The 12,335-nt window shown below is 46.0% G+C and overlaps 1 protein-coding gene across 4 annotated transcripts; it reads right to left on the bottom strand.

Annotated features, from left to right (window-relative positions):
• Positions 1-283: 283 nt before the first annotated feature.
• Positions 284-9,914, bottom strand: LOC135249396 (galectin-3-binding protein A-like). Of its 4 annotated transcripts, none has more exons than XM_064325004.1 (6): positions 9,748-9,914; positions 8,133-8,305; positions 6,370-6,561; positions 4,323-4,454; positions 1,719-1,992; positions 284-1,453 (listed from the first exon to the last, which is right to left on the bottom strand). In XM_064325004.1, the coding sequence occupies exons 1-6, from the start codon at positions 9,909-9,911 to the stop codon at positions 412-414; spliced, it is 1,977 nt and encodes a 658-aa protein (XP_064181074.1). In that variant the 5' UTR covers positions 9,912-9,914; the 3' UTR covers positions 284-411. The 4 variants fall into 4 exon arrangements, with proteins under 4 accessions (XP_064181074.1, XP_064181075.1, XP_064181076.1 ...); XM_064325005.1 differs by having other exon boundaries at positions 8,133-8,255; positions 9,748-9,857; XM_064325006.1 differs by having other exon boundaries at positions 8,133-8,255; positions 9,694-9,784.
• Between the last annotated feature and the right edge of the window lie 2,421 nt (positions 9,915-12,335).

Below are 12,335 nucleotides of genomic sequence, written 5' to 3'. Positions count from 1 at the left end.
ACCAGCAGCAGGCGAGACAGAAGTGAGTCACTGACAGTCAGTTACAGTAATCAATGCAGGATGATATAAAGGCATGGATGACTTTCACAAAAAGTTTGGCTTAACATTAGTCTTTGACCTAGCCTATGCTTACTGTGTGAACTGAGGTGTTGTGTGTTCATTGCTATGAATAACTGTTACATATTGAGAATTGTGCCTCCCCGGACCTGTGTTTTGTAGTTGTTCCAATGACCTTCGGTTTACACTCACTGTATGTCACTTTGGATAAAATGAAAAGTACAAATAAAACGTGAAACATTATTTATTGAATCTTTTTTAATGTCAGCAAGTATGCACAAGGTGAGTTTGTTTGTAAAATGTGTTGATACCAGCTTTCTGTTTACTGGGCTGTGGTTCTGTACTCTTCCTGCCCTAAAATACATACTGGGGTGAAACCACAAACCGGTAGAAGAACTGATTGTCATTGCAGGGGTAGCCTGGACTAGTGCTGCTATTGGTGGCAATCTGGGCGATGTTATCTTTGAAGTCCTGGACGTGGAAGACGTATTCGCCGGCACACGACAGAACGATCTTGTTGGAATAGCGAATGCTGCCACCGTAACGGCTGAGACCTGTGTTGGCGGTCAGCCAGGCAGCGGGAGCGAAGTCGCCCCGCTGACCCCTATTCAGACACTCCTGCCGGGTCCGACAGAGGCTTGTGGTCCAGGAGACCATTTCTCTCTGGAAAAGCGCACTGTTGTGCACAGGGGTCTGGAAGTAGCTGCTGTACTGGTCGTACCTGCCGTACTGGTTGTACCCGCCATAGCTGCGCTGGCTGGTTGAAAAGTTGAAAGACAGGCTCCAGGGTGTGGCGGTGTAAATTCGGGGAGAGTGCTGCTCCCTCCTCTTCTCCATGTGCTCCCTGAGTTTGGCCAACGGCAGGAGGTTGAACTGGTAGGCCTCCAGAGTGCCGCTCTTGAACAGGCTCCGGTGGCTAGCGTAGAGGTCAGAGGTCGAGCAGAGGTCGTACAGCTGCTCAGCAGAAATCATGGGGAATCGGATGGCCCCCAGCAGGCTGGCCACGGCCTCCGAGGCTGGGGGATCCGGCTGGGCCCGGACCCAGCTCTCCAGGCCCCGCAGGACGAAGCCCTCGTCCGGGACGACGAGGTCTGAGCGGGCCAGCAGGGCTGCCAGCACGCCCTGGCTCAGGTTGCCCCAGGCCGGCGACTCCACCAGGCCCCGGCCGTTCCAGGCCAGGTACTGCAGGCAGGTCTCCTGCAGGGCCAGGTCCCCGCTCTCCACCGCGTAACTGTACAGGGACACCGGGCCCCGGAACGTGGGGTCCTGGGGCAGCAGCCAGGTGAACAGCCTTCCGGAATCCTCCTGCAGCTGCTCCAGACCCAGGCCGGAGGCCAGCCGGTGGAGACAGGGGGCCGAGGCCACCGTGATGTCCACCTGGAGCGTGTACAGGTACCTGCGGGGCCCGTGGGAGACCACGTCAGTCAGCCCCGCCCCCTCAACAAGGCGCAAAGGGGCGATTATGATATTGATACAGTACTGGTTTAAATGATACATTATTTGTGTCATTTTTGAGGAGATTCTGATGGATCTTTTGGGGAGACTGTGATACCTTATTGGGTCATTTTTGAGGGGATTGTGATGGATCTTTTGGGGAGATTGTGATGGATCTTTTGGGGAGACTGTGATACCTTATTTGGGGCGATTATTGGTCCTCTTACCTGAGGAACTCGGTCACGTACGGTCGGCACTCTCTGTGCACCTGCATGGTGTAGCTCTGGGACTCCTGGGCGGCCTTCAGAAAGGGGGCTTTGGGGTGCATGGAGAGGACCAGCCTGTGGGTGCAGACCCTGTCCTCCCCGGGCTCGCCCCCCGGGCTCTGCACCACCACGGTGAAGTCACAGCCCAGGCCGCTGTCAAACAGCGCCCCCAGGTACCTCGAAAGTTTCAAAGCGTGGTCCAGAGGGTACACCTGAGAGTTACTCAAAGACCTGTCTGGAACACACAGAACTCCAGTTCAGCTCAGCACCTCTCTTTCAAATGACAATCTGACAATAAAACCCGCGCCAGGAAGGTCAGCAGTCCGCTGCGTGGAACAGGCGGGCGCTCAGAACAGACACACGCGCTTCATTCTGTTCCCTAACAGAGAGATTATAATTACACATAAAACATTAGGAACTGCTGGAGAACACAAACTCTTTCTTTTATCTCTTTTCTTTTAAACTTTAAAAAAAAAAAAACACTTTTAACACCACTCATGTAAAGAAAAAGAAGAAGAAGAAGAAGAAGAAGTGCACAGAACTAATTACAAATTACTAATTACAAAATTACAATTAATTACAAATTACAATAACTAATTACTAATTACATTGACAAAAAAGTCAATTTAATGTTCATTATAAAATGTTTTGGATCATCAGACACGTAATTCACCATGTGGCCATTCTCAGCCATAGGAAGCTTCAAAGTGATCTGCCAGCAAAGCCTGGAGATAAGACAGAGCAGGAACTGGGGGCTTACTATCTGAGGTGTGTGTGTGTGCAGATTTATTTTAGTTTTTTTAGTTTCAGTTTTGGACAACTTGGAAGGAGGTCGTTTTGTAACAGCTGGTAGTGGGCATGTGAGTCCTGCATCTAGGTCTGTCATTCTACATTTCATCTCTGGTTGTTTTGGACTATTCTGCTGTCCTTTGGTTTCTGCCTTTTGGATTACTTTGGGACAAAAGCTGTGGTTTGGTATCTTCTCTCATGCATTTCTTCTGTCCATGTCTGTAACCTTTGATAATTGTTTTAAGGTAGTTGAACGTCATCTTTAGATTAGACGTGAACACTTGTTGTAACTTAATAAATTACTTAATTTTCACCTGGTTGCGAGTTGTACATTTTGATAAAGGTTGATCCAAACAGTTTGCTCTGCCTATCAATTCAGAGATTTGATTGATAATTCATATCTTTGATAATAATTACCAAATTAAATCAAATACATATATTTAACATGTTGGGTAAGTGATAAGTGAGGTGTTTTAACTGTTGAGTCAAATGAGGGGGTTAACAATTAAAACAGCTGGGTTCGGAAAATTAAACATATTTCAATTAATCCTTATTGACAATATATACATACACACTGTATATTGTCACAGGGGAAACATAACTTGAACTTTCCAAATACTGGTATATTGGTAAGACACAAGTGAGGTACAGGTGAAACGCAGATGAGACACAGATGAGATGCAGGTGAGGTATTAGTGAGACGCAGGTGAGGTGCAGGAGAGGCCCTGGTAAGGTGCAGGTGAAATGCAGTTAGGGTGCAGGTGAGACACAAGTGAGACACAGGTGAGATCTTAGCGAGACGCAGGTGAGGTATTAGTGGGACGCAGGTGAGGTATTAGTGAGATGCAGGTGAGGTCTTAGTGGGACGCAGGTGAGGTGCAGGTGAGGTATTAGTGGAACTCAGGTGAGGTATTAGTGAGACACAGATGAGGTGTAGGTGAGGTCTTAGTGAGATGCAGGTGAGGTATTAGTGGGACGCAGGTGAGGTTTTAGTGGGACACAGGTGAGGTCTTAGTGAGACGCAGGTGAGGTATTAGTGGGACGCAGGTGAGGTCTTAGTGGGACACAGGTGAGGATTTAGTGAGATGCAGGTCAGATGCTGGTGAGGTCTCAGTGAGACGCAGGTGAGGTGCAGGTCAGATGCTGGTGAGGTCTCAGTGAGACGCAGGTGAGGTGCAGGTCAGATGCTGGCGAGGTCTCAGTGAGACGCAGGTGAGGTGCAGGTCAGATGCTGGTGAGGTCTTAGTGAGACGCAGGTGAGGTGCAGGTCAGATGCTGGTGAGGTCTCAGTGAGACGCAGGTGAGGTGCAGGTCAGATGCTGGTGAGGTCTCAGTGAGACGCAGGTGAGGGCATAGTGAGACGCAGGTGAGGTCTCAGTGAGATGCAGGTGAGGTGCAGGTCAGATGCTGGTGAGGTCTCAGTGAGACGCAGGTGAGGTGCAGGTCAGATGCTGGTGAGGTCTCAGTGAGACGCAGGTGAGGTGCAGGTCAGATGCTGGTGAGGTCTCAGTGAGACGCAGGTGAGGGCTTAGTGAGATGAAGGTGAGGTCTTAGTGAGACGCAGGTGAGGTGCAGGTCAGATGCTGGTGAGGTCTCAGTGAGACGCAGGTGAGGTGCAGGTCAGATGCTGGTGAGGTCTCAGTGAGACGCAGGTGAGGGCTTAGTGAGATGAAGGTGAGGTCTTAGTGAGACGCAGGTGAGGTGCAGGTCAGATGCTGGTGAGGTCTCAGTGAGACGCAGGTGATAACTGGTCCAGGGGGAGGGCACAGGACTCACCTCTCTCACAGATGACTCCAGCATCCTCGCTGTGGCTGCAGTCCGTCACACCCCAGCCTTTGAACTTGCAGTCCGCCAGGGAGCTCTCATTACCCTCACACGACAAATCATCCAGCCAAACGGGGCCCGATCCTGCAGCGCTCAACATGGACATAAGGACAACAGAGCCAGGCACAGACAGCACCATCACAGACAGACAGACAGCGCCATCACAGACAGACAGACAGCGCCATCACAGACAGACAGACAGCGCCATCACAGACAGACAGACAGCACCATCACAGACAGACAGACAGACAGACAGACAGCGCCATCACAGACAGGCAGACAGACAGACAGACAGCGCCATCACAGACAGACAGACAGAACCATCACAGACAGACAGACAGAACCATCACAGACAGTGCCATCACAGACAGACAGACAGCACCATCACAGACAGACAGACAGACAGCAGCATCACAGACAGACAGACAGCCCCATCACAGACAGACAGACAGCAGCATCACAGACAGACAGACAGCCAGACAGCACCATCACAGACAGACAGCAGCATCACAGACAGACAGACAGCAGCATCACAGACAGACAGCGCCATCACAGACAGACAGACAGCCAGACAGCACCATCACAGACAGACAAACAGACAGCACCATCACAGACAGACAGACAGACAGGCAGCACCATCACAGACAGACAGACAGAATTACATTACATTTAGCAGATGCTCTTATGCAGAGCAACTTACAGAACTTTTTACATAGCATTTGCATTGCATCCATTTATACAGCTGGATATATACTGAAGCAATGCAGGTTAAGTACCCGCTGGCTTGTTTTCTGTTGGACCTGTAACGTTACCTCTAGCTATACAGCTGTGGTTACCAGAGTTCCAGTTTCTGACGGAATGTCTGGTTTTAAAATGATTTGTACATGTCTGGTTCGGTTCGTGGTCCCGACTGGACAATGTAGTCTAATGTCCAGTCCCAACTAACTGATGGGAGAAATCTACCGGTAGTTTCTAATGAATTTGCTTATCTGTGACTTGGTGAGGTACTCGGGGGTGCGTGGGTGAGGCTGAAACCGGAGGAGGAGCCTTCTTTGATTGCAAACACAGGCTGTTTGATTGTTAAAAAAAAAAGCCTGCACGATATGCAGATACACAAAAAAATACACAGCAAGTAATGCATTAGGAGGAGGAGTCACGTGAGTAGCTACACTACGGTCCAAAGCATTCAGGAGAGAAGATGGCCGTACAAGCTGATATGTTTGTATGAGAATGGGCGTGGCTTAGAGGGGCGTGACTTAGAGGGGTCTAACATGGTAGGTGTGGCATTGATGGGGCATGGTGAGGATGGTGTGGCATGAGGGCATGACATGGTGGGCGTGGCAGGGAGGGTGTGACTTGGAGGGGCGTGTCTTGGAGGGTGTGACATGGTGGGTGTGACTTGGAGGCGTGGCATGGTGGGTGTGGCTTGGAGGGTGTGACATGGTGGGCGTGTCTTGGAGGGTGTGACATGGTGGGTGTGGCTTGGAGGGTGTGAGATATTGGGCGTGGCTTGGAGGTGTGGCATGGGGGCGTGTCTTGGAGGGTGTGACATGGTGGGTGTGGCTTGGAGGGTGTGACATGGTGGGTGTGCCTTGGAGGGTGTGACATGGTGGGCGTGGCTTGGAGGGTGTGACATGGTGGGTGTGCCTTGGAGGGTGTGACATGGTGGGCGTGGCTTGGAGGCGTGGCATGGGGGCGTGGCTTGGAGAGAGTGACATGGTGGGTGTGGTTTGAAGGGTGTGACATGTTGGGCGTGGCTTGGAGGGTGTGACATGGTGGGTGTGGCTTGGAGGCGTGGCATGGGGCGTGGCTTGGAGAGAGTGCTGCGCTGGGTGGTTTGGGTGACATGGTTGGGCTGGTTGGCTTGGCAGGCGTGGACATGGTGGGCTGTGGCTTGGAGAGAGTGACATGGTGGGTGTGTTTGAAGGTGTGACATGTTGGCTGGCTGGAGGTGTGACATGGTGGTTGGTTGAGGCGTGGCAGGTGGCGTGGGCCTCACCTTGTCCGTACCTCCCTCCCGGGACAGCGGACTGTGCTCCGGAGAACCCCAGCTGGCGGCACACCACCCGCGCCTCCCTCTCGTCCCAGCTGTCATCGCACACCGTCCCCCACTGGCCCCTGTGGTACACCTCCACTCGCCCCTCTGCCGAATGCTCCCCCCCCACCAGCCTCACGCGCTCATCCTGTACGGCTGGGGGAGGGAGAGGCACCGAGCTGGCACACTTCCAGCACAAACCTAGCACTACTACCACTACTACAACTACTAATATAACTACTACAACTACTAATATAACTACTACAACTACTACTACAACTACTAATATAACTACTACTACTACAACTACTAATATAACTACTACAACTACTACTACAACTACTAATATAACTACTACTACTACAACTACTAATATAACTACTACTACAACTACTAATATAACTACTACAACTACTAATATAACTACTACTACTACTACAACTACTAATATAACTACTACAACTACTACAACTACTAATATAACTACTACTACTACTACAACTACTAATATAACTACTACTACTAACTACTACAACTACTACAACTACAACTACAACTACTAATATAACTACTACTACAACTACTAATATAACTACTACAACTACTACAACTACTAATATAACTACTACTACTACAACTACTAATAGAACTACTACTACAACCACTAATATAACTACTACAACAACAAATACAACTACAATTACAATTACTACTACTACTACAACTACTAATAACTACTACAACAACAAATACAACTACAATTACAATTACTACTACTACTACAACTACTAATAACTACTACAACTACTACAACTACTAATATAACTACTACTACTACTACAATTACAATTACTACTACTACTACTACAACTACTAATATAACTACTACTACTACAATTACAATTACTACTACTACTACTACAACTACTAATATAACTAATACAACTACAACTACTACTACTACAACTGCAACTACTACAACGACTAATATAACTACTACTACTACTACTACAACGACTAATACTACTACTACTACAAATACAATTACTACTACTACAACTGCTAATATAACTACTACAACTACGACTACAATTACAATTACTACTACTACAACTACAATTACTACTACTATTACAACTACTACAACTTCAATTACTACTCCTACTACAACTACAACTACTAATATAACTACTACTACTACAATTACAATTACTACTACTACTACTACTACTACAACTACTAATATAACTACAACTACTACTACAATTACAATTACTACTACTACAACTACAATTACTACAACTACTACAACTACTAATATAACTACTACTACTACTACTACAATTACAATTACTACTACAACTACAACAACTACTACTACAATTACTACATCTACTATAACTACTACAGCTACTACTACAACAGTTACAACTACAACTATGATTACTAACTGCTACTACTACTACTACTACTGCTACTAGAACTACTACTGCAATTATATACTACAACTACTGCAACAGCTACAGCTACAACTACTATAACTACAACTATGACTACAAACTGCTACTACTACTACAACTACTAATACAACTACAACAACGACTATAACTATTGCTTCAACTACTATAACAAGTACTACAATTACAATTACTACTACAACTACTACTACTACCAGTACTGCTACTGATACTTCTACTACAACTACTACTGTGCACGCAGGTACTCACGTCTATGTCCGCGCGCGGACAGACAGATGGAGAACGCCAGCAGATACGGGGTCAAACTCCGCAGCCACATTTTCAGCAGAATACGGTTAAAAGTAAACGCAGCTTGGTGAAGACCGACGGTTTCTGTAGGACAAACGGCACCACATTCCTGAATCAGCCACTCCCTGGAAGACCTTCATGCGTAGACAAAGACCAGATTTACAAGTTCCACAGTTTACAAGGACGTATTATTGTGTTCAGCTCTGCCCTCGAGAGAACGGTAGCATAGTCGTGTGATTAAATAAAAAGAAAGTGAAAAAAAAAAAATTATCATACTGATTTTTTTTTCAGTTTCTCTGGGGAATTGGAATCTGTGAATTCTGGTTCATTGCTGAACCCTAATCACATCCTATAATACCCTCACATTACACGGCTTCCAACATGTCAACAACAAAACGAAAAAAAAAAACAAAACAAAACAAAAAAAACACATTTCACTAACTGAACATAAAAGAGCAACAAACGTTGAGATTGCACTTGAGACTGTCACTGTTTCTGTCCGGTGACATTACATTACATTACAGGCATTTGGCGGACGCTCTTATCCAGAGCGACGTACAACAAAGTGTATAACCATAACCAGGAACAAGTATGACGAAACCCCTAGAGAGAAGTACCGGTCCAACTGATGGTTAAACTGATTAACACTAACGAGAACGGCAACAACGCAATCTATGGAAAAAATACAAGTAGTCGTTAATACAGTTAATGCACCTAAGTCACTTACGAAACAGCTGCCTAGTTTACAACCCTAAGCTTAGCCATTTACAGGGGGGAAGGGAGGGATGGGGAGAGGTGCAGCCTGAAGAGATGAGTCTTCAGTCGTCGTTTGAAATGGGTCAGTGTCTCAGCTGTTCTGACCTTCACAGGGAGGTCATTCCACCATCGTGGGGCCAGAACAGACAGGAGACGTGTTCTGGAAGTGCAAGTGGGAAGAGGGGGAGGTGCTAGGCGTCCTGAGGTAGCAGAACGGAGGGATCTGGCTGGCATGTAGGGTTTGAATATCTTGTGGAGGTATGCTGGGGCTGATCCCTTGACTGCCTGGTATGCTAGGACCAATGTTTTAAAATTTACATTCAAATCCCTACATGTTTAACCGGCTAACAGGCTAACGAAGCGGTTCGAAGTTGCGATATGTAGCTAATATAAACTTGTCGAATTAGCATTGCCTTATTGATATGCTATGTTTACCACGCAAAACACTTTCGTGACAATAACATTGCCTTATTGATATGCTATGTTTACCACGCAAAACACTTTCGTGACAATAACAGCCAATCAGCATTTAAGCGCATGCATCTGATCTCCCCTGAGGCGCACGAGAAGCAGGGAGACCACGCTCATCTTTTTATCTGCCATAAAAAAATAAATAAATAAATAAATGAATAAAGATTTATGCAGTTGATTAATAATGCTAAGACAAGAGTTACATTGACATTTAAAATAAAAAATCTACAACTATCAAAACAATTTTCAGCATTGAGACTAATTGGCATGCTACTAATAGTTGAACATATATTACCATGAGGTGAGGTAAGTTACACAAAACAGGCTATCTTTATCTTTTATTCCTTACCGGGCTTCCTCTGTGTCCGTGGAAAGGTCAGTAGCACCGGGTAAAATGAACTGAGATGACAGGTTTATTCTGCCTAAAGTATATTTGCCAAGATTGAACTGTAAAGGTCCAAAGTTCCTTGACCCCGTTTTCCCTGGACAAAACACGCCCATCCGATGCTGCATTTTAAATGAATTCCTTGAGAATATCCACACTATTGTAAGCTTGCACCACGTTTTCTAAATTTTAAATGACTGAATCCTTCACTGAACACCATTTGGTTAGTCTGTTGCGTGCAAGACCAATGCAATACAAGCTTAAATCTTAATAATGGAGAACTTTAAGGAAAAACATCTTAGAGAAAGAATAGCCATTTTGGTTTATTATGTGTCATACGCTGTGACACGTGTGGGTGGACAGAAAAGCTGGACACAGGGAGATAGGCAAATTCAGGTTTTCACCGGAAATGTATTGTACAGTAAGGGGGGGTGTGGGGGGGTCGGGGGTTAATTAAACTTACAAAGCTTCTCCTTCTATCCCCCTCCCCATGGATTCTATGAAAAATAAAAAATTTCAACAACAAAGGAACCAGCGAAGCCAACTTCGCATTCATTCTCTCTCTCTCTCTCTCACACACACACACACACATACACATGCAAACACACATACGCACACACAAACACTTGCACACACATACACACACTTACACAGGCAAACACACAGATGCACAGACACACACTTGCACACCCAGAGACACACACACTCACACACACACAATACTTACACATGCAAACACACAGACACACACTTGCACACACATACACACACACACTTAGACATGCAAACACACACACACACACACATGCACAACCAGAGACACACACACACACACACACACATACTTACACATGCAAACACATGCATACACACACACCGGCACACACATACACATGCAAACACACACACACACACTTGCACACACATACACACACACACTTACACTTGCAAACACACACACACAGACACATGCACACCCAGAGACACACACACACACACACACACACTCACACATACTTACACATGCAAACACATGCATACACACACACACACACACGTACACATGCAAACACGCACACATGCACACATAATCACACTCACACACATACACAAACTTACACATGCAAATGCACACATACACACACACGCACACACATACATACACACACATGCACGCACACACACATACACACACATGCACTTACACACACACTTACACATGCACACACACACACACGCACACACTCACACATGCAAACACATGCACACACACTCACACACATGCACACACACTTACACATGCAAACACATTCACACGCACACACACACACACACACACATGCACGCACACACACATACACACACATGCACTTACACACACACTTACACATGCACACACACACACACGCACACACTCACACATGCAAACACATGCACACACACTCACACACATGCACACACACTTACACAGAAGAGCAACAAACGTTGGGATTGCACTTGAGACTGTCACTGTTTCTGTCCGGTGACATTACATTACATTACAGGCATTTGGCAGACGCTCTTATCCAGAGCGACGTACAACAAAGTGTATAACCATAACCAGGAACAAGTATGACGAAACCCCTAGAGAGAAGTACCGGTCCAACTGATGGTTAAACTGATTAACACTAACGAGAACGGCAACAACGCAATCTATGGAAAAAATACAAGTAGTCGTTAATACAGTTAATGCACCTAAGTCACTTACGAAACAGCTGCCTAGTTTACAACCCTAAGCTTAGCCATTTACAGGGGGGAAGGGAGGGATGGGGAGAGGTGCAGCCTGAAGAGGTGAGTCTTCAGTCGTCGTTTGAAATGGGTCAGTGTCTCAGCTGTTCTGACCTCCACAGGGAGGTCATTCCACCATCGTGGGGCCAGAACAGACAGGAGACGTGTTCTGGAAGTGCAGGTGCGAAGAGGGGGAGGTGCTAGGCGTCCTGAGGTAGCAGAACGGAGGGATCTGGCTGGCATGTAGGGTTTGAATATCTTGTGGAGGTATGCTGGGGCTGATCACTTGACTGCCTGGTATGCTAGGACCAATGTTTTAAAATTTACATTCAAATCCCTACATGTTTAACCGGCTAACAGGCTAACGAAGCGGTTCGAAGTTGCGATATGTAGCTAATATAAACTTGTCGAATTAGCATTGCCTTATTGATATGCTATGTTTACCACGCAAAACACTTTCGTGACAATAACATTGCCTTATTGATATGCTATGTTTACCACGCAAAACACTTTCGTGACAATAACAGCCAATCAGCATTTAAGCGCATGCATCTGATCTCCCCTGAGGCGCACGAGAAGCAGGGAGACCACGCTCATCTTTTTATCTGCCATAAAAATAAAAAAAAATTAATAAATGAATAAAGATTTATGCAGTTGATTAATAATGCTAAGACAAGAGTTACATTGACATTTAAAATAAAAAATCTACAACTATCAAAACAATTTTCAGCATTGAGACTAATTGGCATGCTACTAATAGTTGAACATATATTACCATGAGGTGA

This window comes from Anguilla rostrata, chromosome 2 (genome assembly GCF_018555375.3).
Source record: "Anguilla rostrata isolate EN2019 chromosome 2, ASM1855537v3, whole genome shotgun sequence".
Lineage (NCBI taxonomy): Eukaryota > Metazoa > Chordata > Actinopteri > Anguilliformes > Anguillidae > Anguilla > Anguilla rostrata.
The sequence above is the reverse complement of the archived record's forward strand: the minus strand, read 5'-3'. Positions and strand labels throughout refer to the sequence as shown.

Coding starts and splice junctions, on each gene's coding strand:
- LOC135249396 (XM_064325004.1), bottom strand. CDS start 9,911: ATGCAGCATCGGATGGGCGTGTTTTGTCCAGGGAAAACGGGGTCAAGG. Junction 4,455..6,369: donor GGGAGGGAGGTACGGACAAG/GTGAGGCCCACG, acceptor TGAGCGCTGCAG/GATCGGGCCCCGTTTGGCTG. Junction 1,993..4,322: donor TGGAGTCATCTGTGAGAGAG/GTGAGTCCTGTG, acceptor TGTGTGTTCCAG/ACAGGTCTTTGAGTAACTCT.